At 41.1% G+C, this 25,622-nt stretch overlaps 2 protein-coding genes across 2 annotated transcripts in view; both read right to left on the bottom strand.

Moving 5' to 3' along the window:
* LOC136171070 (GTPase IMAP family member 7-like) overlaps positions 1–4,961 on the bottom strand; it is a 221,791-nt gene extending 216,830 nt beyond the window's left edge. Inside the window, exon 1 of the mRNA XM_065939758.1 lies at positions 4,910–4,961. The gene's annotated coding sequence lies outside the window, so the exon portion shown is untranslated. The remainder of the gene's footprint in view (positions 1–4,909) is intronic.
* LOC136170380 (GTPase IMAP family member 8-like) overlaps positions 1–25,622 on the bottom strand; it is a 40,084-nt gene that overhangs the window by 4,593 nt on the left and 9,869 nt on the right. The window contains exon 4 of the mRNA XM_065938528.1: positions 21,075–21,746. Coding sequence (XP_065794600.1) covers positions 21,075–21,746 — 672 coding nt within the window. The remainder of the gene's footprint in view (positions 1–21,074; positions 21,747–25,622) is intronic.

Here is a 25,622-nt window from a genome sequence, read left to right as displayed (position 1 = left end):
GAATACTGGAGTGGGTTGCCATTTCCTTTTCCTCTATGTTCATAGCAGTTCTGTTATAATAGCCAAGACACGGAAACAAACCAAATGTCCGTTGACAGATGAATGTATAAAGAAGATGCAGTTCATATATACAATGGGATATTACTCAGCTGTAAAAGAGAATGAAATAATGTCATTTGCAACTACATGTATGAACTGAGGTGTTATCATATTGAGGGAAGTTAGACAGAGAAAAACAAACATTATATGATATCATTTGTATGTGGAATCAAAAATAAATAAACTTACTTACAAAACATAAACAGACTAACTGACACAGAAAACAAACATGATTACCAAAGGGGAAAATCAGGAAAGAGGGATAAATTAGGTGTAAGGGGTTTATGGATACATAGTAGCTGTTCAGTCCCTCAGTCCTGTCTGGCTCTTTCTGGCCCCATGGGCTGCAGCACGCCAGGCTTCCCTGTCCTTCACCATCTCCCAGAGCTTGCTCAAACTCATGTCCATTGAGTCTGTGATGTCATTCAACTATCTCGACCTCTGTTGTCCCCTTCTCCTCCTGCCTTCTATCTTTCTGAGCATCAGGGTTTTTTCCAATGAGTTGGCTCTTCCCATCAGGTGGCCAAACTTTTGGAGCTTCAGTTTCAGCATCAGTCCTTACAGTGAATATTCAGGGTTGATTTCCTACAGGATTGACTGATTTGACTTCCTTGCAGTCCAAGGGACTCTCAGGAGTTTTCTCCAACACCACAGTTCAAAAGCATCAATTCTTTGGCACTCACCGTCTTCATTGTCCAACTCTCACATCCATATGTGATTACTGGAAAAACCATAGCTTTGACTATACAGACCTTTGTCAGCAAAGTAATATCTCTGCTTTTTAATATGCTATCTAGCTTGCTTATAGCTTTTCTTCCAAGGAACAGGCATCTTTTAATTTCATGACTGCAGTCACCATCTGCAGTGATTTTGGAGCCCAAGAAAACAATGTCTGTCACTGTTGCCATTGTTTCCCCATCTTTTTCCCATGAAGTGATGGAACTGGATGCCATTATCTTAGTTTTTTGAATGTTGAGTTTTAAGCCAGTTTTTTCACTCTCCTCTTTCACCTTCTTCCTCTTCACTTTCTGCCATAAGGGTGGTGTTACTGCTTATCTGTTATTGATATTTCTTCCAGCAATCTTGATTCCAGCTTGTGCTTCATCCAGCCCAGAATTTGTCGTGATGTACTCTGCATATAAGTTAAATAAGCAGGGTGACAATATACAGCCTTGATATACTCCTTTCTCAATTTTGAACCAGTCTGTTTACATGCCCGGTTCTATCTGTTGTTTCTTGACCTGCATACAGGTTTCTAAGGAGGTAGGTAAGCTAGTTTGTTATTCCCATCTCTTGAAGAATTTTCCACAGTTTGTTGTGATCCTCACCATCAAAAGCTTTAGCATAGTCAATGAAGCAAAAGTAGATGTTTTTCTGGAATCCTCTTGTTTTTTCTTTGATCCAATGGATATTGGCAATTTGATCTCTGGTTCCTCTGCCTTTTCTAAATTCAGCTTGTACATCTGGAAGTTCTTGGTTCATGTACTCGTGAAGCCTAGCTTGGAGAATTTAGAGCATTACCTTGCTTGCATGTGAAATGAATGCAATTGTGAAGTAGTTTGAACAGTCTTTGGCATTACCCTTCTTTGGTATTGGAATGAAAGCTGACCTTTTGTTATATATAGTGATATGTTACATATACATATACATACCACTATAGATAACATACATAAGCAACAAGAATTTACTATATAGTAAAAAGGAACTATATTCAATATATTGTATTAACCTATAGTGGAAAAAATCAGAATATATATATGGGCTTCCCTTGTAGCTCAGTCAGTAAAGAATCTGCCTGCAGTGCAGGAGACCTGGGTTTGATCCCTGGGTTGGGAAGATCCCCTGGAGAAGGAAATGGCACCCTACTCCAGTATCCTTGCCTGGAAAATCTCACGGACAGAGGAGACTGGTGGGCTACAGTCCATGGGGTCTCAGAGTCAGGCACAATTGAGTGACTAATACTTATTTACTAAGTTTACTATTTATATATATTTACTATATATATATTTACTGTATACTATATATATATTTACTATATACAGTAAATATATATTCATATATTGTATTTATATATTATTAATATACAAATATATATTTATATATATTTATTATATACTTTATATATAATATATACTGTATAGCAGTAAAGAATGTGCCTGCAATGCAGGGGACACGGGAGATTCAGGTTTGATCCCTGGGTTAGGAAGAGCCCCTTGAGGAAGGCATGGCAACCAACTCCAGTATTCTTGCCTGGAGAATTCCATGGACAAAGGGACTGGAGGGTTACAGTTCATGGGGTCGCAGAGAGTTGTATATGATTGAAGTGACTGAGCATGCACACACACACACAAACACACATATGTATAAAACTGAATCACTTGGCTATAATTATAGTTAATCAACAATACTTCAATAAAAATATTTTAGCAAACAATATCTAAAAGTAGAGAAACAAAAGACCAACAACTTGATAGAAAATGGAGTAAGAGATAAGAAAAAACAGTTCAAATAAAAATGTAAATATCCCTTGAATATATAAAAAGATACTAACCTTCACTCGTAATAGAGAAAAACATATCAAAACATAGAAAAACTAAAATTAATTTAATATTGCACTAGGATACTATTTGTCACCTACAGGTTTGAAAAAAACCAGAAATTAGTTGGCATAATCTATTGGTAAAAGGTATAGGGGAGGGACTCCCTGGTGGCCCAGTGGTTAAGAATCTACCTTGCAATGCAGGGGATGTGGGTTCAATCCCTGGTCAGGGAACTAAGATACTACATGCCACGGAGCAACTAATTCCTCCACAACTGGAGAGTCCGTGTGTCACAATCAAAGATCCCACATGAGGCAAGGAAGATCCCACATGCTGCAACTAAGATGCAATGCAGCCAAATAGATAAATACATTCTTTTTAATAAATAAAAGATGTAGGGGAAACATATCTTCTCCTACATGGCTGTTGGGAATAAAAGAATAGTCTAAAACAACTAGAGGAGAAGTTAGCAAGGTCTTGTATATGTGCATTTACATACGCATTTACCCTTTTATTATCAAGCTCAATTTTAGGATTTATTCCAAAGGCACCCAACAAGAATATGGAAGAAAATTATGCAGAAAGTTCTGTGTGTGTCTGTGTGTCTGTGAATGTGTGTGTGCTCAGTAACGTTCAATTCTTTGTGACCATATAGACTGTAGCCTCCCAGGTTCCTCTCTCCTTGGAATTTTCCCAGCAAGAATACTGGAGTGGGTTGCCATTTCCAAGGGATCTTCATGACCCAGGGATTGAGCCCACGTCTCCTACATCTCCTGCACTGGCAGGCAGATTCTTTACCACTGGGCCACCTGGGAAGCCCACAGAAGTCTGTTAATTGCACCACTATTTGAATCTCAGAATACCAAAAACCTATCAAATGCCCATCATTAGGGTAGCACCTGGTTGAATTAACTAAGGCATATTCACACAGTGAAGCACTGGTCAACTGAAGAAAAAATGAAGTATATCTTTATATCCTAGTATGGAGACATCTCCAGGATATAGCATTAAGCAGAAAAAGCAAAGAAGAAAATAATGTGCAGTTTACTAGCATTTCTCTAACAAGGAAGAATGTGACCTACATATATGAAATGTAATACATATATTTTTCATTCATCTGTAAAAACAATGGCCGAATAACCTGAAAGCTAAACAAGCAAAAACGTTACTTATATGGGTATGGGAAGAAGAGGAGGGAGAGGACAGGGACAGAAGCTGGGAATCAGACTTGTTTGGATAAACTTATACTTCATTGATTTGATCTTAAAACCATATAAATAGTTTACATAATCATACAGCAAAAATTATATTTAAAAGCCTACTAAAAATCAAAAGCAAATGAAACAAACAAGCCTGATTGTATTTTGTGTGGTGAATGAACCACACAAAAAATTGTTCCCAGAGACTTAATGCAGTCATTTCTCTGTCCATCTCCAGTGGGATATACTTTAAGTCCTCCCAACCCTTGCCCCAAAATATCTGAAAAAATTTTCAGGAATCGTATTCTTCATTGTGTGTGTGTGTGTGTGTGTGTGTATAGTTTTGAAAGACATCAAAACAATGATAAACCCAGTAGAAATGAGTACCCTTAGTGCCAGACTGCAGTCTTCAAATGCCCATTTCCTGCCAAAAAATTAGTTCATTTACACATACTGCAATATGAGCTTCCCTGGTGGCTCAACAGTAATGAATCTGCCTGCAATGCTGGAGACCCAGGTTTGATCCCTGGGTCAGGAAGATCCCCTGGAGAAAACAGCAACCCACTCCAGTATTCTTGCCTGGGAAATCCCGTGAACAGAAAAACCTGCCGGGCTATAGTCCATGGAGTCATAAAGAGTTGGACACAACTTAGTGACTAAACAACAGCTGTACTGCAATATAAAATAACAATTAAATTTTTAAAAAAAAGATTTAGACTGAGTGGTCTTTAAATTGCCCTCCAACTCTAAAGATCTTGGGGACACTTTTCCTATTAAAAGAAATGTCTGGGTTATCAAGTGTACTCAATGTCTATCCCAACAACAGCTGGATGGAATGTGCAGTATTCAGCAAAGGGTTGTCACGTTAAAATGAGACACATGGACAATATGTTAACAGACATCATTACTCCCCTCCCTACCGCCACCTCCCCGGCTCTGGCAGCATCCCCCTGACTTGTTTGCACAGAACCTGGTCCCTTCTCAGGCCAGAATCCACGCCCTTCCCAGGCTCTCCTATCCTACTGTCCCTGCAGCTCTGTCTCCCTGGGATCTTTTCTCAGCTGGGCTCACCTGATTTAAGGACTTGATGAGCTGTCTGGTTTCCTCCAGTGAAGTTGTTTGAGCCCCTGTGTTTGCTCTAACTGCTGCATCTCTAAGACCTCAGAGCCAGGAAGCAGAGTGGGTGGGGCCAGTGAAGAAACTATTTTGTTTTTAAAAAGACAGAAATGTTGTCCCATAATTTGGTGGGTGCTTCAGTTTTGCCAGGTTGAAAGCTTTTTCTCCATGTGCCTGCTATCACACCAGAATGTCAAAAGTTTTATTTGTTGTTTGGGTTATAGTAAAGTGAAGTGAAAGTGAAAGTCACTCAGTCATGTCTGACTCTGCGACCCCATAGTCTATACAGTCCATGGAATTGTAAGCCCATGGTCTATACAGCCCATGGAATTCTCCAGGCCAGAATACTGGAGTGGGTAGCCTTTCCCCTTCTCCAGGGGATCTTCCCAACCCAGGGATCGAACGGGGCTCTCTTGCATTGCAGGCAGATTCTTTACCAACTGAGCTATCAGAGAAGCCCATGGAATGGTATCAACTCTGATATTTAGGCCTCACCCAATGAGAACAAATCCCCAGACTCCCACTGGCAGGAACCATGAACCTGGTGTGCTTCCTCGCACTGATTCTCAGGTGTAGGTGGCTATAGCTATAAACCTCCAGTGGTGGAGCAGAGAGCAGTGGTACTAAAAGGGGGACTAAACAGAGGGGACCATTCGTGGGCCTTGGCTCCAGGAGGCTGGGATGAGGGATGACTGTTAGTCCAGGCTCACTCCTCCCAGTGTTCCTGAGTCCCAAGGGTCATCAGAGCCATGGATGCTTATAGACAGTTACAGATAAAAGCTTTATTTGCCACTTGGCTCCAATAGCCAAGGAAGCAAGAAGCAAGGAAATGGGTTTTTCTCCCACAGTTTTCTGTTTCTCTCAGGAAATCCACATTTCCCTTTCTTACTTGCCCACCTAGGTTTCTAGCCCCACACCTCCAAAATCCACAATGTTTGCTTAGCTATCCCCTGAATTCTTAGCCATTCTGTGATCCTAATGGTGGAAGAAGAGGTTGATTAGGAGAACAGGAATTGAGGAAAGAATGTGGAGGCTGCCATAACCATCAGACAGCATCCCATAACTTGCCTTCTTTCTGGGCTTTGTCATTTGGTTTGCACGATTTCTGCTATTATTTTCATTTCTTCCTTTTGGTTTCAATTTGACAACTTTTGTTGCTTCGCTTCAATCCTTCCCTAGAGAGAATGTTCTTCGGTGCTTTCTTAGTAGAGACGGATGCTATAAGTAAAACTTAATCAAGTAGCAAAGGAACAACTGCAGTGTACACCACAGTATATCACAGCACAGACTTCCTTCTGTTTCTTGTAAACCCAAGAAATGGGCAACAGTGATTTATTGTAAATTCACTTGTGCAGAGAAAAATACACTTCCCGCCTCAGATGCTACCCTGTCTTATTTGACACTTGTCACAGCACACCCTCATCACCACAAGGTCATAGCACAGGCTAGAAAGCCTAGGTTACAGGCCTGGGTCCCCCGGGTTGTTCCTGCTGAAGTGTTCAGAAGGGATGAGAGGAGGAAGGCTGGGCCAGGGAGAAATCTCATCATGGAAATTGCACTGAACTGTCCTTAGAATCCTTTTCAGACCCCTCCTCAGGCAGACCTGGCCTGAGGATGAAGTGAAAGGGTTTTCCTGGGAGTCTTCAAACCCATATCAGGACTCATTCAGAGCAGGCCCAGCAGGCAGCACTTCTGAGTTCCACATGAATGAAACAAAATAAAACTCTGTTGTAAGCTGGAATAGTGTGTGGATATTGATATCTTCAAGATCCTAACAATGAAGTTCTCAAAGTCTAAGATAAATAATAAATAAATAAATAAGATGGATAATAAATAGTTGAGCAGCTTTGTGGCTTTTGACTGCTGTTTATCATGAAAAAAAAAATACCCCGAGAATGGTACTTAAGTGGCATTAAGCTTTGAGAGGTCACACTTGACTATTTGGAAATGAAAAGTGACACTAGCATTTCTCTTATCCTCTGCAAGTATAAAATATTTGTGTTTAGTGGAGATTCAAAGATTCTCAATAAAATAGCAGTCTGGAAGACAGTGTCACCTAGGTCCCCATTAGCTGTATTTCATTCAACTACAATAAAGGACAGCAAGAAGGGGAAGCTAAACTGTCCAAAGCCCAGGCACACTGCAGGAAGGAAAAGGAGGGGAGCTAGCAACGTGGCCAATGTTTAATTTCAGCTACTGCCAGGGTCTCCTGCAAAACGTTGAGAGGAGCCCTGCTAACTTATCACTGATGAACATTCATAACTGACAGACATTATTTAAAGAAAAAATTTAAAAGTCTCTAAATATTGTCCTATGTTCATATAACAAATGAAGAAACATTTATTCAGAAAAAAATATACTGAATCTTAGAAAGAACAGTGAGCATCTGCATCATACTTGAACCATGACCTACTTCTTCCCTCCCCAACCCAGCCTCAGTTTGACAGAAACTCCATTCTTGGCAGGGGTGGCCAAGAAGATGAGGCTCCCTCTCCCCCCAGTTATTCATCAAGAATATAGTATCTTACCAAAATGGGTAGCATTTCTGATCTGCAGAGACTAAATGTCTGATAATTAAGATTAGGCAATAGTTTCTAATGGTGGTAGTGGTTTAGTCGCTAAGTTGTGTCCCACTCTAATATATGACACCAAAAGCACCAAAGAAAAACAGATAATTTATCTTTAATCAAAATTTAACTTTCCCATCAAAGAGCACTATCCAAAAAGTGAAAAGACAACCTGCAGAATGAGAGAAGATATTTGCCAACCTTATATCTGATAAAGATCTAATATCTAGAATATATAACAAACTCTTGCGCAGTGCTTAGTTGCTCAATCGTGTCTGACTCTTTGCAACCCCATGGACTGTAGCCCGCCAAGCTCCTCTGTCTGTGGGGATTCTCCAGGCAAGAATACCGGAGTGGGCTGCCATGCCCTCCTCCAGGAGATCTTCCAGGGATCAAACCAGGGATCAAACCCAGGTTTCCTGCATTGCAGGCAGATTCTTTACTGACTGAACAGCCAGGGAAGCCATAACTCTAACAACTCCACAATAAAAAGACAAATTGCCTAATTTTTAAATGGGCAAAAGGTTTGAATAGGAATTTCTTTAAGTAAGATACACAAATGGCCAATAAACATATGAAAAGAAGATAAACATCATCAGTCATTAGGGAAATGCAAATCTATACCAAATAAGATACCACTTCATACTCAGTGGGATGGTTATAATCTTTTAAAAAGAAAAAATAATACTGATAAGTATGTGGATAAATTTAATCTTTATACCCTGATGGGGAGGCTACAACATGGCACAGCTGCTGTGAAAAGCACTTCGGTGTTTCCTCAAAAAATTAAAAGATAGATTACCACATGATGCAGTAATTCCACTTTCTAAGTGTCCATCCAAGAGGACTGCCAAGACATGCTCATACCAAAAATTCTACATGAATGGTTAAGCAGCATTATTCATAATAGTCCAAAAAAAAGTGGAAACAACCCAAATGCACATCAACAGATGAATGGATATATTCATACAATGGAATATTATTTAACCATAAAAAGGAATGGAATGTGAATGAACCTTGATAGCTTTATACTAAGTGAAAGAAAACAGGAAAAAGATACATAAAGATATGATTATATATTATGTGAATGTCCAGAAATGACAGTGAGCTCATGAGAGTGTCCTTAGGAAGGTTTTAGCTTTAGTTTCTTGTACTCTATTAACATTTACATTCAGCTTCACTTTTTAAGCCTTTCTTACTCTTATGGTTTGAATTGTGTTCCCCTCCAAAAGATACTGAAGCCCTAACCCTACAAATGTGACCTTGCTTGGAAATAAGGTCTCTGTAGATTTGATTGTTAAGGTAAAGCCGCTGAGATGAGCCTTAATCCATACAATTGGTATCCTTATTAGAAGGGAGATATTGGACACAGACACATGCATTGGGAAGACAGTTATATGAAGGCAGAAGCAGACATTGAAGTAAGGCTGTCCAGGGCCACTAGAAGCTAGAAGAGGCAAGGAAGTTTGTCACTATGAGTTGTGAATGACACTGGGATTCTTGGCCTCTGGAGGAGAGGAATTCGATCCAGGGCCAGTGATGAGGCTTGGTCACTCAGAGCTTTTGTGTGATAAAATTTTATTAAAGTATAAAAGATAGAGAGAGCTTCTGACATAGACATCAGAAGGGGGCGGAAAGAGTGCCTCCTTGCTAGTTTATAGTAAGGAGTTATACCCATTAGCAAGATGCTAATTAGAGAAAGGAAATGCCTCAAAACTGAGAGAGTTGCACCAGGCTCCTCACCCATAACGTGCATTTTGAGATAGCATTGGCACCGGGTGAGTCATCCCGGGCCATGAAACAATTGACATGAATCTTGAAGAAAGGCAGATTCTAAGGTAAATACATAGCTCATTAACACACCTTAAGAAAAACATTTCCACAAGAAAAATGCATTGGTTAGCTCAAGGTTTGAGAAAAATTAAGTTCAGGGGGAACCAGGTGTCATCAGGGCAACACAGAATTTTAAAAGAAAACTCCTTTTAATTTTGTTAAAATTAAAACTCCTTTTAATTAATAGAGAAGGAATAAAAATCTGACACTTGTGGTTTGTTCCCTCCTGCCTCTTAAGATAGAGGGAAAAAACATCTGACACTTGCAGTCTATTTCCTCCCCTTGGGAGGACCCCTAGCCTTCCAGCCTGTTACCCTCTCAGAAGGATCCTCCCCAACAGCCTTCGGGAGGAGCATGGCCCTGCCAACACCTTTATTTTTTACTTCTAGCCTCCAGGCTTGTGAGAGAATAAATTATTATAAAAATGATTTATTATCTGTTGTTATAAGCTACTTCATTTGTGCTACTTTGTTATGATAGCCCTGGGAAATGAACATGTCCCTCTGTGGTGATTTTCTCTAGTTATCCCTGGTCAACACACAACAATTACATCCTGTTGCCCTTCAGGGAGATGAAATGGCAGGTCTTACATAGGTGTGGGTCAGCAGGACACTAAAGGGGAATGCAGGCTGCCTCCACATTAGTCTCCTCTGAGGATGTCATGCTGGTGGCAGCAATCACCTAGGGAGGACGTGGATCCTGGAGGTCAGCTGCTGACCAAAACCAAACCAAGCTGAGACTCACCACAGAGCTGAGTGACATTCAAGTAAACTGTGATCATGAAGTAGCTCATGTGCAAGGCCAAACTCAGAAACAACAGGGGATTTTACCCCCAACCCTACTTACATAGTGGGATGGGGAGTAGTGCCTGGATCCTACTGCTCTTTAGACAGGGAGACAGAGATGGCAGATGCTTGAAAGACATGTCATGCTCTGCCTCCATGGTGGTTCAGAACCATTTCCAGACTGTTCATCAAAATGGAGGCCAGAAGGAAGGGACACAATATTTTCCAAGTGTTGAAAGAAAAGAACTGTCAACCCAGAATTCTATAACCAGAGAAAGGACAGAAGCCATCAGGGATACTCCAATCTCAGTCACCATCTTACTTCAACCTGATGAGAGACTTCAGCTGATGCCAGCATGAAGCAGAAGAATCATCCAGTCAAGCCCTGTTCAAATTTCTGACCCACAGGATTGTGAGCAAATAAAACACTTGTTTTGGGGAAAAAAAAATGAATGAAAGACAGAGACTTCCCTGGTGGTCCACTGGTTAAGAATTTACCTTGAAACACAGGGGACATGGGTTCTTTTGCTGGTTGGGTAACTAAGATCCCACATGTCTCAGGGCAACTAAGCCCACCCACCGCAATTAAAAGTCCACATGCTTAGGGGCTTCCCTGGTGGCTCAGACAGTAAAGAATCCACCTACAATGCAGGAGACCTGGGTTCAATCCCTGGATCAGGAAGATCCCCTGGAGAGGGAAATGGCGACCCACTCCATTGAAAATTCTTGCTTGGAGAATTCCATGGACAGAGGAGACTGGCAGATTACAGTCCATGGGGTTGCAAAGAGTTGGACACAACTGAGCAACTGACATATTACATTACATTATGCAACTAAGACCCGATGCAGCCAAATAAACAAATAAAATAAAAATAACCGCATGCATGTACAGTCAAAGTTGGGCAATTATGAACAAATAAGATACACTACTGAGTAAAGTACTGCTCATGATCACTATGCCCAGCACCACCAAGGAGGTGGGCAGACCACCTAAGCTGCCCCTACAGTCAACCCGCTGATCTACCCCCACCCTCACTCCTTTTAGGAACCAGCCTATCCTCAGAGACTGAGCCAGAGCACCTGTTTTCTCTTATCACTCCCCCCTGCTATAGCACAGGTCCCAGTAAAACTGTGCCTGAATTTCTCATCTGACTTCTTACCAGTTTCTGTTGATTAAAGTGTCCAAGGACCGGACTCGGTAATTGTGTCATCTTTGTTTTGTTTCTGTGTTGTAGTTTTAGTCTCTGGTTGAGCCCTTGTGATGAATAATTTAAAAAGTACATTTTGAATGAGAGGGGCAAAAAAAAAAGAACAGAGTCAATTTGCAAAGTTTCAATTAAAAAAAAAGCATCAATTTGCAAATTTTCATTCAAAGCACAGAGCTCCCTAATGCTGGGGAGAAGAAATGCAGCAGGAATCAAAGGTCAAAATGGCATTTTCCAAACCTCCCTTAACAGAAAGGGGTTCCCTGGTGGCTCAGACAGTAGAGTCTGCCTGAAATGTGGGAGACCCAAGTTCCATCCCTGGGGTGGGAAGATCGCCTAGAGAAGGAAATGGCAACCCACTCCGGTGTTCTTGCCTGGAAAATCCCATGGACAGAGGAGCCTGTCAGGCTACAGTCCATAAGGTCGCAAAGAGTCAGACACGACTGAACAACTTCACTTTTCAGTTGCTCAGTCATGTCTGACTCTTTGTGGACCCATGGACTGTAGTCCACCAGGTTCCTCCGTCCGTGGAATTTTCCAGGCAAGAAAACTGGAGTGGGTTGCCATTTCCTTCTCCAGAGGATCTTCCTGACCCAGGTATTGAACCTGTGACTCTTGGGTCTCCTGCATTGGCAGGAGGATTCTTTACCACTAGCACTATCTGGGAAGTCATGTTAGATTATATTTTACACATAAATTTAAACGGCAAAAAAGATCATTGCTTTTGTGTTATCCCGAGGACCTCAACCATACAGTCAAATGTGTATGTTCCTAAAAATAAGGGCACACTTTATTTTATTAGAGTAAATCTGTACCTTACTGTGATTGGTATCATGAAACTGTAGCCACAAACCTGTCTATAGACAATAAAAATTCAGACGTATAGAATGTAAGGCTACTACTGTGCTGATGATAGCTAGTACAGATGTCAGCAAAAAATAGTTTTCAACTATGGACAAGAAACATCCTTCTACATTGGAACAAATGTGAAGAAAGTGCCTTGGGGCAACTACCAAAAATGACACCATTGATGATGAGCTTGGCCTTCTAGCTAAACTCTTATCAAAGCAAAAATTTGCTCGTTGCCACTTGTTATGTGGCTGTAAATTTCACTTTGGACCCAGTTCTTGAAATGCAGTCTATTAAAACTTTCATAGAGCCGTATTAGTACTGTTTGGGTTTGGAAATCAAGGAGACAAAGGGAGGCAAGGGGTGTTAAAAACAGATATTTCCAAACCAGTGGCCTCTACTTTTACAGACTTTCCTTGGTGCCCAGATGCAGAGGAGCACAGGGTAAACTGCTACGTGTGCTGCCAGGTTACGTGTTAGTGACCACACAGTGGATTCTACCTCTTTGTTATTCACAGGCACAACCTGCCATCAAATACAGAAATATAGCCACAGTATTAGTAGGAATTTGGGGGCATGGTATTTCCAGTGAAATCAGTAATTTACAAAGCAGTTCTAAGCGAAGTACCCAGTGAGGAGCCAAGATTGGAAAGGCTTTTAGAAATTCAGTGGTAAGAAACAAACAAGTACTGTTCTCAAGCTGTATGAGAAACCACCCCAGAATATGAAACCACAAGGGAGAAATAGTAAGCCATTATCATAAACAGCCCCTACAAAATAAAGGGCAAATGAGACCCAAATCTGCAAAACAGGAAGTGCATCATAAAGTGTCTTCGCTCAGTCAACAGTATGAGACCCTGAGATAGAGGGGAAGATCAAGAACCTAGAGAAGACACTTTCAGGGCTTTCAGCACTCAAACTACCTGAAATGACAGGCAGCAAACAGCTGGAGGGGGGGAAAATGGAGAAAATTTGCAATAAATGCTGGAGAGGGTGTGGAGAAAAGGGAACCCTCTTACACTGTTGGTGGGAATGCAAACTAGTACAGCCACTATGGAGAACAGTGTGGAGATTTCTTAAAAAACTGGAAATAGAACTGCCATATGACCCAGCAATCCCATTCCTGGGCATACACACTGAGGAATCCAGATCTGAAAGAGACACGTGCACCCCAATGTTCATCGCAGCACTGTTTATAATAGCCAGGACATGGAAGCAACCTAGATGCCCATCAGCAGATGAATGGATAAGGAAGCTGTGGTACATATACACCATGGAATATTACTCAGCCGTTAAAAAGAATTCATTTGAATCAGTTCTAATGAGATGGATGAAACTGGAGCCCATTATACAGAGTGAGGTGAGCCAGAAAGATAAAGAACATTACAGTATACTAACACATATATACGGAATTTAGAAAGATGGTAACGATGGCCCTATATGCAGGGCAGAAGAAGAGACGCAGAAGTACAGAACAGACTTTTGAACTCTGTGGGAGAAGGGGAGGGTGGGATGTTTCGAAAGAACAGCATGTATATTATCTGTGGTGAAACAGACCACCAGCCCAGGTGGGAGGCATGAGTCAAGTGCTCGGACCTGTTGGGCTGGGAAGATGCAGAGGAATCGGGTGGAGAGGGAGGTGGGATGGGAGACCGGGATGGGGAATACGTGTAACTCTATGGCTGATTCACATCAATGTATGACAAAACCCACTAAAAAAAAAATAAATAAATAAAAATAAATAAAAAATTAAAAAATAATAAATAATAAAAAAAAATAAAAGAGACAGGAGCTAAAAGATTTAGAATTGAGTCTTTTAAATATTCATAGAAAGCAAGTTGCATACCAGAAATCAGTACAACTATATCTTCTTGTTTAACCTAATGGAGTGTTCTGAATATACTTTGGCCCACATTTGTTGTTTACCAGTTATTTATTTAATATTCTGAATACACAGGAAGGGTTTTAATGTTTGTTCAATTGATGTTTTTCCAATGTGAGGAGGATGAGGAGTAAGGTGTGTTGTTGGTTTTTTAACCAAAGCTTGTTGAACTAAAAGAGAGATATTACTATCTACTCAGGGACAGGATCTCATACATGAGTTAAAACATCTTAAAAGATTTTGTAAATATTTGCTTATTTAGCTATGTCAAGTCTTAGCTGTGGCACGCAGGATCTTTGCTGTGGCTCATAGGCTTAATTGCCTCACGAAACATGTGATCTTTGTTCCCTGACCAAGGATCGAAACCGCATCCCCTGCATTGGAAGGCGGCTTCTTAACCACTGGACCGCCAAGGATGTCCCTTCATTTGTTTTTTGTTTTTTTTAAGAGAGGAGAGCAAAGAAAAGTGAGTGACCAAAAAGGGAGAAGAATCCTGTGTGCTGACTCTTGTACTCTGCAGAGTCTCTGGTTAATTGTCTAAAACTGAAAAAAGAAAAAAAAGGCTGAATATGAATACATGTGTGTGAATGCTGGCTTTTTAAAAAACAGTGAAAACTCTGCATTAGAGTCATAGGCTGAAATAGAAACAATGCATAATTTCATAGGAATGAGGAAACAGAAAAAGCTGAGGAAGAAGTAAAAAGAACTCAGAAATTGTGGGAAGGACTTTGAACTCTTACATTTGTGGTAATTACAGCCTGGACCAAATTTCAGCAATTCATTAAGGAGTAAGGGATCTCAAGTGACATCTGAGTGACAAATCATAAATTGAGGATCTTGGACATATTAAATATCAGGATATAATTCAAAATGGAGTCTTCTGTCACCAAGGATTTTACAATATACTTGGGGATACAGACAAGAAATATTCATAGCGAGCCTGATCTGGGTGTGCAATAAATGTGATAGAATCAAATAGGGGCACTTCAGTCAGTCTTGGGTGAGTCAGAAAACTTTCCTTTAGAATATGAGATTTAAGGGACTTCCCTGGTGGTCCAGGAGTTAAGACTCCATGCTTCCACTGCAGGGAGCATGGCTTCAATCCCTGGTTGAGGAAATAAGATCTCATGTGACACATGGCAAGCACCAAAACAAAAAAAGTGAGATTTAAGATGAATATTCCATGATGGACTGGGGTCGTAGTCATCCACAGCATGTGTGTATGTCTGGGAAGGTGGGGGGACTGGGAGAAGTGTGAGAGCTGCTATAGGAAGTGATACAGGCAGAAGGGCAGGAGCCTCGGGTATGACTGCAGGAGTAAGAAGAGTGGAGATCTGAATGGATGCCCCACCATGAAGAGCTTTGCTTAAAATACCAAGGAGTCTAGAATTTATAAAACAGTTGAGAAGCATACAAGGATAATAAGTGAAAGGATATCATGGCTCTGTTTCTTACTAGTTTATAGAGTGTTTTTATCATTAAATGAGTCTTCGATTTTGTCAAACTTATTTCTGTATCTATTGAGATGATCATGTGATTTTTGCCCTTCATTCTACTGATAGAATGTGGAACACATGGACTGACATTCATATATTGAATCAATCTGGCTTTCCTGGGGTAAATCCAGGAATATACTTGTTCTTATAAGTTGCTGTACTCTATTAGTGTTTTGTTGAGGGTTTTATGTCTATATTCATAAGGTTATTAGTCTGTAGTTTCCTTTTCTTGTAATATCTTTGTCTGGATAATACTGAGCTCATACAAAAGTTGTGAAGTACTTTCTCCTCTCTTACTTTTTGTTTGAGAAGTATTAGTGTTCAGTCAGTTCAGTTCAGTCACTCACTTACGTCTGACTCTTTGTGACCCCATGGACTGCAGCACACCAGGCCTCCCTGTCCATCACCAGCTCTCAAAGCTTGCTCAAATTCATGTCCATGAAGTCAGTGGTGCCATCCAACCATCTCATCCTCTGTCTCCCTCTTTTCCTCCTACCTTCAATCTTTCCCAGCATCAGGGTCTTTTCCGATGAGTCAGTTCTTTGCATCAGGTGGCCAAAATATTGGAGTTTCAGCTTCATCATCAGTCCTTCCAATGAATATTCAGAGCTGATTTCCTTTTGGATTGACTGGTTGAATCTTCTTGCAGTCCAAGGGACTCTCAAGAGTCTTTTCCAACACCACAGTTCAAAACCATCAATTCTTTTTTTTTCTTTTTTTTTTTTTTCATTTATTTTTATTAGTTGGAGGCTAATTACTTCACAACATTGCAGTGGGTTTTGTCATACATTGACATGAATCAGCCATGGAGTTACATGTATTCCCCATCCCAATCCCCCCTCCCACCTCCCTCTCCACCCGATTCCTCTCTGTCTTCCCAGTGCACCAGGCCCGAGCACTTGTCTCATGCATCCAGCCTGGGCTGGTGATGTGTTTCACTATAGATAATATACATGCTGTTCTCTCGAAACATCCCACCCTCGCCTTCTCCCACAGAGTCCAAAAGTCTGTTCTGTACATCTGTGTCTCTTTTTCTGTTTTGCATATAGGGTTATCATTACCATCTTTCTAAATTCCATATGTATGTGTTAGTATGCTGTAATGTTCTTTATCTTTCTGGCTTACTTCACTCTGTATAATGGGCTCCAGTTTCATCCATCTCATTAGAACTGATTCAAATAAATTCTTTTTAACGGCTGAGTAATATTCCATGGTGTATATGTACCACAGCTTCCTTATCCATTCGTCTGCTGATGGGCATCTAGGTTGCTTCCATGTCCTAGCTATTATAAACAGTGCTGCGATGAACATTGGGGTGCACGTGTCTCTTTCAGATCTGGCAAAACCATCAATTCTTAGGCACTCAGATTTCTTTATAGTCCAACTTTCACATCCATACATGACTACTGGAGAAAAGTATTGGTGTTAATTCTCCCTTTAAATGTTTAGTGGAATTCATCAGTGAAACCATCTGGTTTTCCTTTGGGAGTAGTTATTTTAATTGCTAATTTAATCTCTTACATGCAGGTTATAGATATGTTCAGATTTTATTTCAATTTGAGTCACAGTCAGTAGCTTGTGTCTTTCTAGGAATTTGTCCATTTCATCCAAGTTATCTAATATGATACAGTATACAGGAATCAGCATACAGTATTCTTTGTTTTTCCTTATATCCTTTTTATTTCTGTAAGGTCAACAGCACTGTATTCTTTTTCATTACTAATTTTAGCAATTTTAACCTTCTATTTCTTGATCAGACTAGCCACAAAATTGTTGATTTTTTTTCCCAAGGACCAAGTTGTAGTTTCACTCATTTTCTTTATTGCTCTTCTATTACCTGTTTCATTTATTTCTAATCTGTGCTTTATTGTTTTCTTTCTTCCACTTGCTTTATGTTCAGTGACTCTTCTTTCTCTGATTTCTTAACGTGGAAGATTATATTATTAATTTTTTAATAAAAGCATTTACAGCTTTATATTTCCCTCTAAGCATCCTTGTGTTAACTGCTTCTTGTAAGTTTTGGTATGTCTTCATTTTCATTCATCTCAAAATATTTTCTAAATTTCCTTGTGATTTCTTCTTTGGTCCATTGGTTATTGGGGAATGTGCTGTTTAATTTCCACATATTCCTGTCAATAAGAATTCAACCTATTTTTTAATCGGATGGTTTGCTTGTGTTTTTTACATATTTAAGTTGTATGAGTTCTTTGTGTATTTTGGGTAATAACTCCTTATCAAGCACATCATTTACAAATATCTTTTCCCATTTAGTATGTTGCTTTTTTGTTTTGTTTATTGTTTCTTAGCTGTGCAAAAGCTTTTGAACTTATTTAGGTCCCGTTTGTTTATTTTTGCATCTGTTACCCTTGCCTGAGGAGACAGATCCAAAAAGATATTACTAAGGCATGTCAGAGTGTTCTAACTATGCTTTCTTCTAGAATTTTTATGGTTTCCAGCCCTACATTTAGGGCTGCGCTTCTCTGGTGTCTTAGATGGTAAAGAATCTGCCTGCAATGCAGGAGACCCAGGTTCAGGTGAGGAAGAACCCCTGGAGAAGGAATGGCTACCCACTCCAGTACTCTTGCCTGGAGAATCCCATGGACAGAGGAGCCTGGTGGGCTACAGTCCATGGGGTCACAATGAGTCAGACAGGACTGAACAACTAACACTTCACTCACTTCACTTCACTTCAAGACATGTCAAAAAGTGTTATGTTTTCTTCTTGAATTTTTATGGTTTCCAGTCCAACATTTAGATATTTAATCCATTTTGAGTTTATTTTCATATGTGGTATTAAAAAATGTTGTAATTTCATTCTTTTTCATGTAATTGTCTTGTTTTCCCAACATAAATTATGGAAGAGTCTGCCTTTTCCCCCATTGGATATTCTTGCCTCTTTTGTCATAGAATAATTGACCGTATGTGAATGGACTTATTTTTCAGCTTTCTATTCTGTTCCATTGACCTATGTATCTGTTTTTGTGCCAGTCCCATACTGTTTTGGTTTCTAAAGCTTTGTAGTATAATCTGAAGTCAGGGAACATGCTAATTCCAGCTTTGTTCTTTTTTCTCAGGATCTTATCTTGTAGGGTAGTTCTGAAGTCAATAAATTCTTTCCACTTCTATCTGGGGATATTTCAAATCTTAATTTTTGAAGAACAGTTTTGCTGGATAAATACTGTGGGGTTGACAGTGTTTTCTTTCAGTACTGTGAATGTGCCATCCTAGGGACCACTGGTTTCTATGGTTTCTGATGAGAAATTAGCCGTTGATCTTGTTGAGGATTCCTTGAATGCAATGTCACGTCTTTCTTGCCGCCTTCAAGATTCTTTCTTTGTCTTTTGTAATTTAATTATAGTGGATATGAGTCTCTTTGAATTTATCCTACATGAAATTCAGTGAGTTTCTTAAAAGTGAAGATTAATGTTTTTCATCAAATTTTGGAAGCTTGCAGCCATTATTTTTTCAAATATTCTTCCTGCCTCTTTCTCCTCTCCTCTGAAAATGTACATCATGTTGCTCAGCCCACACATTACCCACCTCATGCAGGTCTGATGTCACCTGCTCAATCACGGGTAGCACCTTGGGATTTATTCCCACATTTAAGCCAAAGGGAAGCTGTGGCAAGAGGCACAGAATGGCTTCTAAACTTTATTCCTCCTATGTACCTGGCTCTAATACCAGTTACTTTTGTTTGTCCTCCCTGTTGTGAAATGCTCAGAGTAGAAGATTCTTGAGTTGGCAGAGGCATAGTAAAGTGACTGTCACCCAGTTTAAAGGTCTTCATGCATCAAAGATGCAAAAACTTCATCAGAGTCAAGGTATCTAAACATCTTCATTTCCTCTCTATGGAAGCATGGTCTTCCCCCAAGTCAGAAAAACAGGAATCATGAGGAGGACATGAATTCATAATATATTTCATCTTTATTATTTCACTCAACTGAATATATTTACACACACCTTCCAGAATTTATTAAGGGTTATACAGAGCACAAAAGTATTAGTGATGACAGTCCATGCTCTTATAAATGGGTTAATCTTGAGATAATCTGATATTTTGAAATTTTTAAAAAGCAGATGACATAGATCATGTCCTCAAAACATATATAAAGTGGTTAGTATTGAAAACATCTGACCTTACACCTAACTGGGAGATTTCATAGTTCTCATTTATCACCCACACTAGGTAGCTCTCAACATAATCTGCCTAGCCATGAGTAGGAACCAAGAAGCAACCTTAAGTATGGAGACACCCATGCCAATGACTAGGGGCAGAAAGGCAGAAAGACACTGGAATGTCAGTGCTACACTGGCCCCAAACTGCTTACTCCTGGATTTCTTGACATAAGACACACAATAAACCCTTAATGTGTAAGCCATTATTATTTGAGTTCCTAAGCCTTGGGGAGGGGATTCCCAGTTGGCTCAGTGGTAAAGAATCCATCTGCCAATGCAGCAGACATGGGAGACTTGGGTTCATTCTCTGGGCTGGGAAGACCCCTTGCAGGAAGAAATGGCAACCCACTCCAGTATTCTTGCCTGGAAAATCCCATGGACAGAGGAGCCTGTCCACAGTGGGCTACAGTCCGTGGGGTCATAAAGAGTTGGACATGACTGAGCATGCATGCACAAGCCTCAGGGAATGAGATGGGGGTGGAGAGAAAGAGAAAGGGAGACGAAGAGAGAAAGAAATGCAAAGGAGTTTTCAGTTACTTTTCCTGAAAATTCTAGAGGAAATCTAGAATTTTACTTAGAATTTTAAATTTTGCAAGATTATCTAATTAGCAATTTTACCATGCTTCTCATTTTTGTTCTAGTCTGTGTCACCATGAATGATTAGCAATAAAATCTTTTGATACTTCACAGATTCATGTCCATTTCCTCAGGGAGAGCAAAGGAGGGTAGATGGAGTCCCACTTTCCACTCCAGCTTGGAACAAGGAAAGGAGTAAGAGTAACCACAGGAGGAAAAGAAGGTCCTGAGAGCTCCCGTGGGGGAGATGGGGAGCTGGGAGAACCTGGCAAGCAGTGCTCAGCAACAGAGAGGCTCACAGGAGTCCAACTTCTCCGTTCTGCCATGCCCAGGAGTTGGCAGGACACTGTCTTACTCTCATGTAGCTGAATCCCCTGGTCCTCATGTGACTATCTGTATTCTGACCCCAGGCTCACCTTGGCCATAGTCCCAGTGCCTGTCCTGACTCCAGTCTACCTACACAAGTGAAGTGATTCTTGTGACTCTGATCCTTCATATCAGCCTAATATCTGAAGCCTTTTCCCAGATTTCCCCACCTTATTTCTTCTTTCTCCTTTATTACCCCCTACTACATGCCCTGTCTAACTATTTATTTACCTACAAAGAGCTGAAGCATCACAAGCTGAGATGCATTCATCTCTCAAGCTCTCAAAGTCATGGTCCCTCTTCCCATCCCCCTTCCATGCCTCCCCCATGCTTGTAGCCTGAGGATATCTTCAACTTAAAGACACCCCAAGCATTTCATTTTCCTAGAACCTTTCCTTTAAATTACTTAGTAATTTGGAGGGCTTTCTCTGAATATTTTTCATTATTTTGCCTACATGCCATGTACTGGGATGTTTATGCTGTCCACCGCACTTTATCACTTCACTGGCCATTGTCAAAAGCTCTTTTGCCTGGTCTTCCTTGGCTTGGCCAGTTTCTTTGTTATTAAAACCACAATATCTCCCCTTACATTTTTTAATTATGTTCTTAAGATACTTGTTATCTGTGTTATTGACATAATCGTCAAGGTTGCCATTCTCTAGGTCTTCCTTCCAGGTGAACAGCACGATCATGTGTTCCGTAGCTTCTGCTCCAAAGATGCGCTTTAGGTCCACCACTGCCTTTTTGTCCTCTCTAGTGATCCGTCCCAGCTGTAACACCACAACCAGAACTGTACTCCCTTCTTTATAGTGGGACCTACAGGGACTGACTGCCCTGACCTGGGATAGGTCCCCTTCAGCCCTGGACTCCTGACAGAGTGATGGAGTGTCCACAACCACAACATCCTGCCCGTTCCACATCATCCTGCCAACCTGGCAGCTCGTGGTGACCGGCTGTGCTTTTAGCTGAGAGTGGAACTCCGTCTTCCCTAGGATGGTATTCCCACTGGCACTCTTTCCAGTCCCGCTCTTCCCCACGAGGATAATGCGCAGGGGCTCTGTTGAAAGGAAAGCAGGAGACATTACCCTATAAATGAGATCAGAGATACACAGAGCTCTTACAATACATATTATTGGGATTTTCCTTATGACTTTGCACTTGTACTGTGATCTCACTCTTCCCTTCAGGCCTCATAGTTCTCAATTGTGAATTTTTACCAAGTTACTAATATCTACCTCAAAACAAAGAGAGAAAGAAGCCTATCTCATGCTCTTCTTTCCAGGAGAAATTATTGAATTATTTATCCTGAACCTACAATCTCATAGTTATACTTACAGGATAAAAAAAAAAATGTTTATCTTAAGTCTCTCTCTCATTCCCTGAGAGAGTGTGGTTACCACCTACCTCTATAATCTGGTCTCACGTCCCCATTCCACATCTAGAGGTGTGAGCCCTTCATCTCCATCAAGACCACGCCCCTTGGCCCCCTCACAAGTAGATGCTCAGTTCTACATCCTTGCTTCAAGTTGCTAGTTAGTGTACCCTCTGGAGCTTTCTGCCCAGTCATCTAAGCTCTATCCACTTTCCAAAGCCTGTTTCAAGTCAGGCTTCCTTCACACAGCCCCTCTGACTTTCCCACGTGCCTGTGCTTTTAGGATCTCCATTAAGAATGTGAAAGGGCACATGAATAGGTATGCTCCTTTTGGTCTGATGTTCTTTCCAAGTGAGGATCTTTGAAGCAGAAGAGAATGGGATGAGTAGAACTAGGCTGGAAGAATCTCAGCTCAGGTCAATAGAACTTGTAGCACTGAGTAGATGGGGACTTCTGCTTAAGCTGTGGGTAGGGTAGTGTGGCTGGATCAATCAAACCCACATAGGGCCATGTGGGGCATGATCCTTGGGAGCACCCAGGCTCCCTGTCCTTGTTCAGTTAAAATGACCCCCCTTCTCCAACAGAGGGAAGAGTAATGAGCCAAGAGACAGTCCTGGATCGTTGGTTTTACTCTTCTCTCTTCCTCCCCTCTCCTCTCCTCCCCGTCCCTCTGCCTCTACCTTTCCCCCTCCTTGACCTCTTTATCCACTCTCTTGGTTCTTTACTGTCTCATCACCAGCACCCAAGTGCTAAATCCTGGGCAACAGATACACTGCGGGGAAGACAAGAGATGGAAAAGGTCAACTTTTTCCCTCAAGATGCTCACCATCCAGTTGAAGAGACAGGAGAGAATCAAGAGACCAACTCAGGACTTCCAGGTGGCTCAGTAAGTAAGTAAGTAAGTGTTACTCACTCAGTCATGTCTGACTCTATATGACCCCATGGACTGCAGCCCGCCAGGCTCCTCCGTCCATGGGATTTCCCAGACAAGAATACTAGAGTGGGTCATCATTCCCTTTTCCAGGGAATCTTCCTGACTCAGGGATCGAACCTGGGTCTCCTGCATTGCAGGCAAATTCTTTCAGTGCTGACCCAGCAAGGAAGCCCGGGAAAGTTAATACTTTCCCCCAAAATCAGCTCACACAAGCCAACGTCCTATAGAAAGTCTTCTCCAACTCCATCATTTCTGAGGTGCTTCTTGGTCCCCATCATATGTGATACTCCCTTACTGTCTCAAATCATTCAACCCAATTTTGTTCAGTAACAGAAATATTTCTGGGGGTCTTGGCTGAAGGCCATCGACAGAATTTTAACTCCCTACCACTGTCTAAGTTCATATATTTCTGGTTAACTTCACTCATCTGTACAATGAGAATAATGAAAATAGCACCTTCTTTATAGGATTGTTATGAGGACTATATTGTTGGGTTATTGTGAGAATTATATATTATATGCTATGAAGATTAAATAATTTATGGGCTTTATATATATATGTATATATATGTACATATGTACATATATGTATATATTATATATATATATGTATATATATATAGTTGGTCCAAAATTCTTTCAGATTTTTCCATAGAATGTGATGGGAAAAATCTGAACAAAATTTTTGGCCAACCCAATATATTTCCCAGCACATAATGTCAGGATTCCCTGGTGACTCAAGACAGTAAAGAGTCTGCCCACAATGTGAGAGACCTGAATTTGATTCCTGGGTTGGGAAGATCCCCTGAAGAAGGAAATGGCAACCCACTCCAGTATTCTTGCCTGGAAATTCCCATGAACAGAGGAGTCTGGCGGGCTACAGTCCATAGGGTTGCAAAGAGTCAGATACGACTGAGTGACTTCACTTTCATTTCCAGTGTCGGTCCTGCATTGCAGGCATATTCTTTACTCTCTGAGTCACCAGGAAAGCCCTCAGCTGCAATAATTATCATTATTAAAATTGTAAATTTAATTATTATTTTGAGAAGTCCTACAAGAACACAGATCTCATCTATCTTAGTGTGAAATATTCAGTTCTTGCACAGAACTAGCCTGGAAATAACCCAGGAGTCCATCAACAACAATAAAAATGGCTGAATTAGTTGTGTATGCCCATATCATGAACCAGTTACATCCACTGAACAGAACGAGGCAGATCAGTGCATACTGACTCATGCTCTGTGCATGATACACCATTAAAGGCAATCACCACATGGATACTGAGCTCCATCACTGAATTCTGCAGATGTTATTCTGTTTAGTGTTATCCATGGAGTTATTTGGGGCTTCCTAGGTGGCACAGCTTTCTTTAGAAAGCTCTCTTTAAAGAAAGCTGAGTGCCGAAGAATTGATGCTTTTGAACTGTGGTGTTGGAGAAGTCTCTTGAGAGTCCCTTGGACTGCAAGGAGATCCAACCAGTCAATCCTAAAAGAAATAAGTCCTGAACAGCCATTGGAGGGACTGATGCTGAAGCTGAAACTCCAATACTTTGGCCACCTGATGCAAAGAACTGACTCATTGGAAAAGACCCTGATCCTGGGAAAGACTGAAGGCAGAAGGAGAAGGGGACAACCAAAGATGAGATGGTGGGGATCGCATTACTGACTCGATGGACATGAATTTGAGCAAACTCCAGGAGATGCTCAGCTTCCTTCATAGCTCAGTTGGTAAATCATCTGCCTGCAATGGAGGAGACCCTGGTTTGATTCCTGGGTCAGGAAGATCTCCTGGAGAAGGAAATGGCAAAGCACTCCAGTATTCTTGCCTGGAGAATCCAATGGACAGAGGAGCCTGACAGGCTATAGTCCTGGGATGACAAGAGTCGGACACAGCTTAGCAACTAAACCACCACCACCACCAGCAGCAGCTGGTGATGGACAGGGAAGCCTGGTGTGCTACAGTCCATGCGGTCAAAAAGAGTCAGGCACCACTGAGCAGGCACACACGTGGAGTTATATTCTGCTTCCCAGCAGGAGTCCAACACTGGGATCCCAGGCTCGAAGAAGAGGCTGAGTCAGGAAAGAAGCTGCAAGAGGCAATCCCAGCTCTGAAACATTTGCAAGAAGGCTGGGGGCACCCATGCCATGTCCAGAACCTCTGCTGGTGCTGCACCTACTCACAAGTGTTTGAGATTCCCTCAAGGACAGATTGTGGGCCCCAACCTGAGCTAGGGCTCCAGGAGGCATTATTTTTTTCCAGCTTTTTCAAAAAAAAATATTTGATTGGAGGATAATTGCTTTACAATATTGTGTTGATTTCCACCATAAATCAACATGAATCAGCCACAGGTATATATACATATGGCCCTTCCCTCTTGAACCTCCCAGCCCATCCCCCCCTCTACATTGCCACAGAGCCCCGGTTTGAATTCCCTGAGTCTACAGCAAATTCCCACTAGCTATCTATTTTACATAGGGTAATGTATATGTTTCCATGCTACAATCTCTCCATTCATCCCATCCTTTCCTCCCCACCCCCACCATGTTCACAAGTCTGTTCTCTGTGTCTGTGTCTCCATTGCTGCCCTGCAAATGGGTTCATCAGTACCATTTTTCTAGATTTTGTAAA

The sequence above is a fragment of the Muntiacus reevesi genome, chromosome 6, assembly GCF_963930625.1.
Source record: "Muntiacus reevesi chromosome 6, mMunRee1.1, whole genome shotgun sequence".
Classification (NCBI taxonomy): Eukaryota; Metazoa; Chordata; class Mammalia; order Artiodactyla; family Cervidae; genus Muntiacus; species Muntiacus reevesi.
This window is presented reverse-complemented; position numbering and strand designations above follow the sequence as displayed.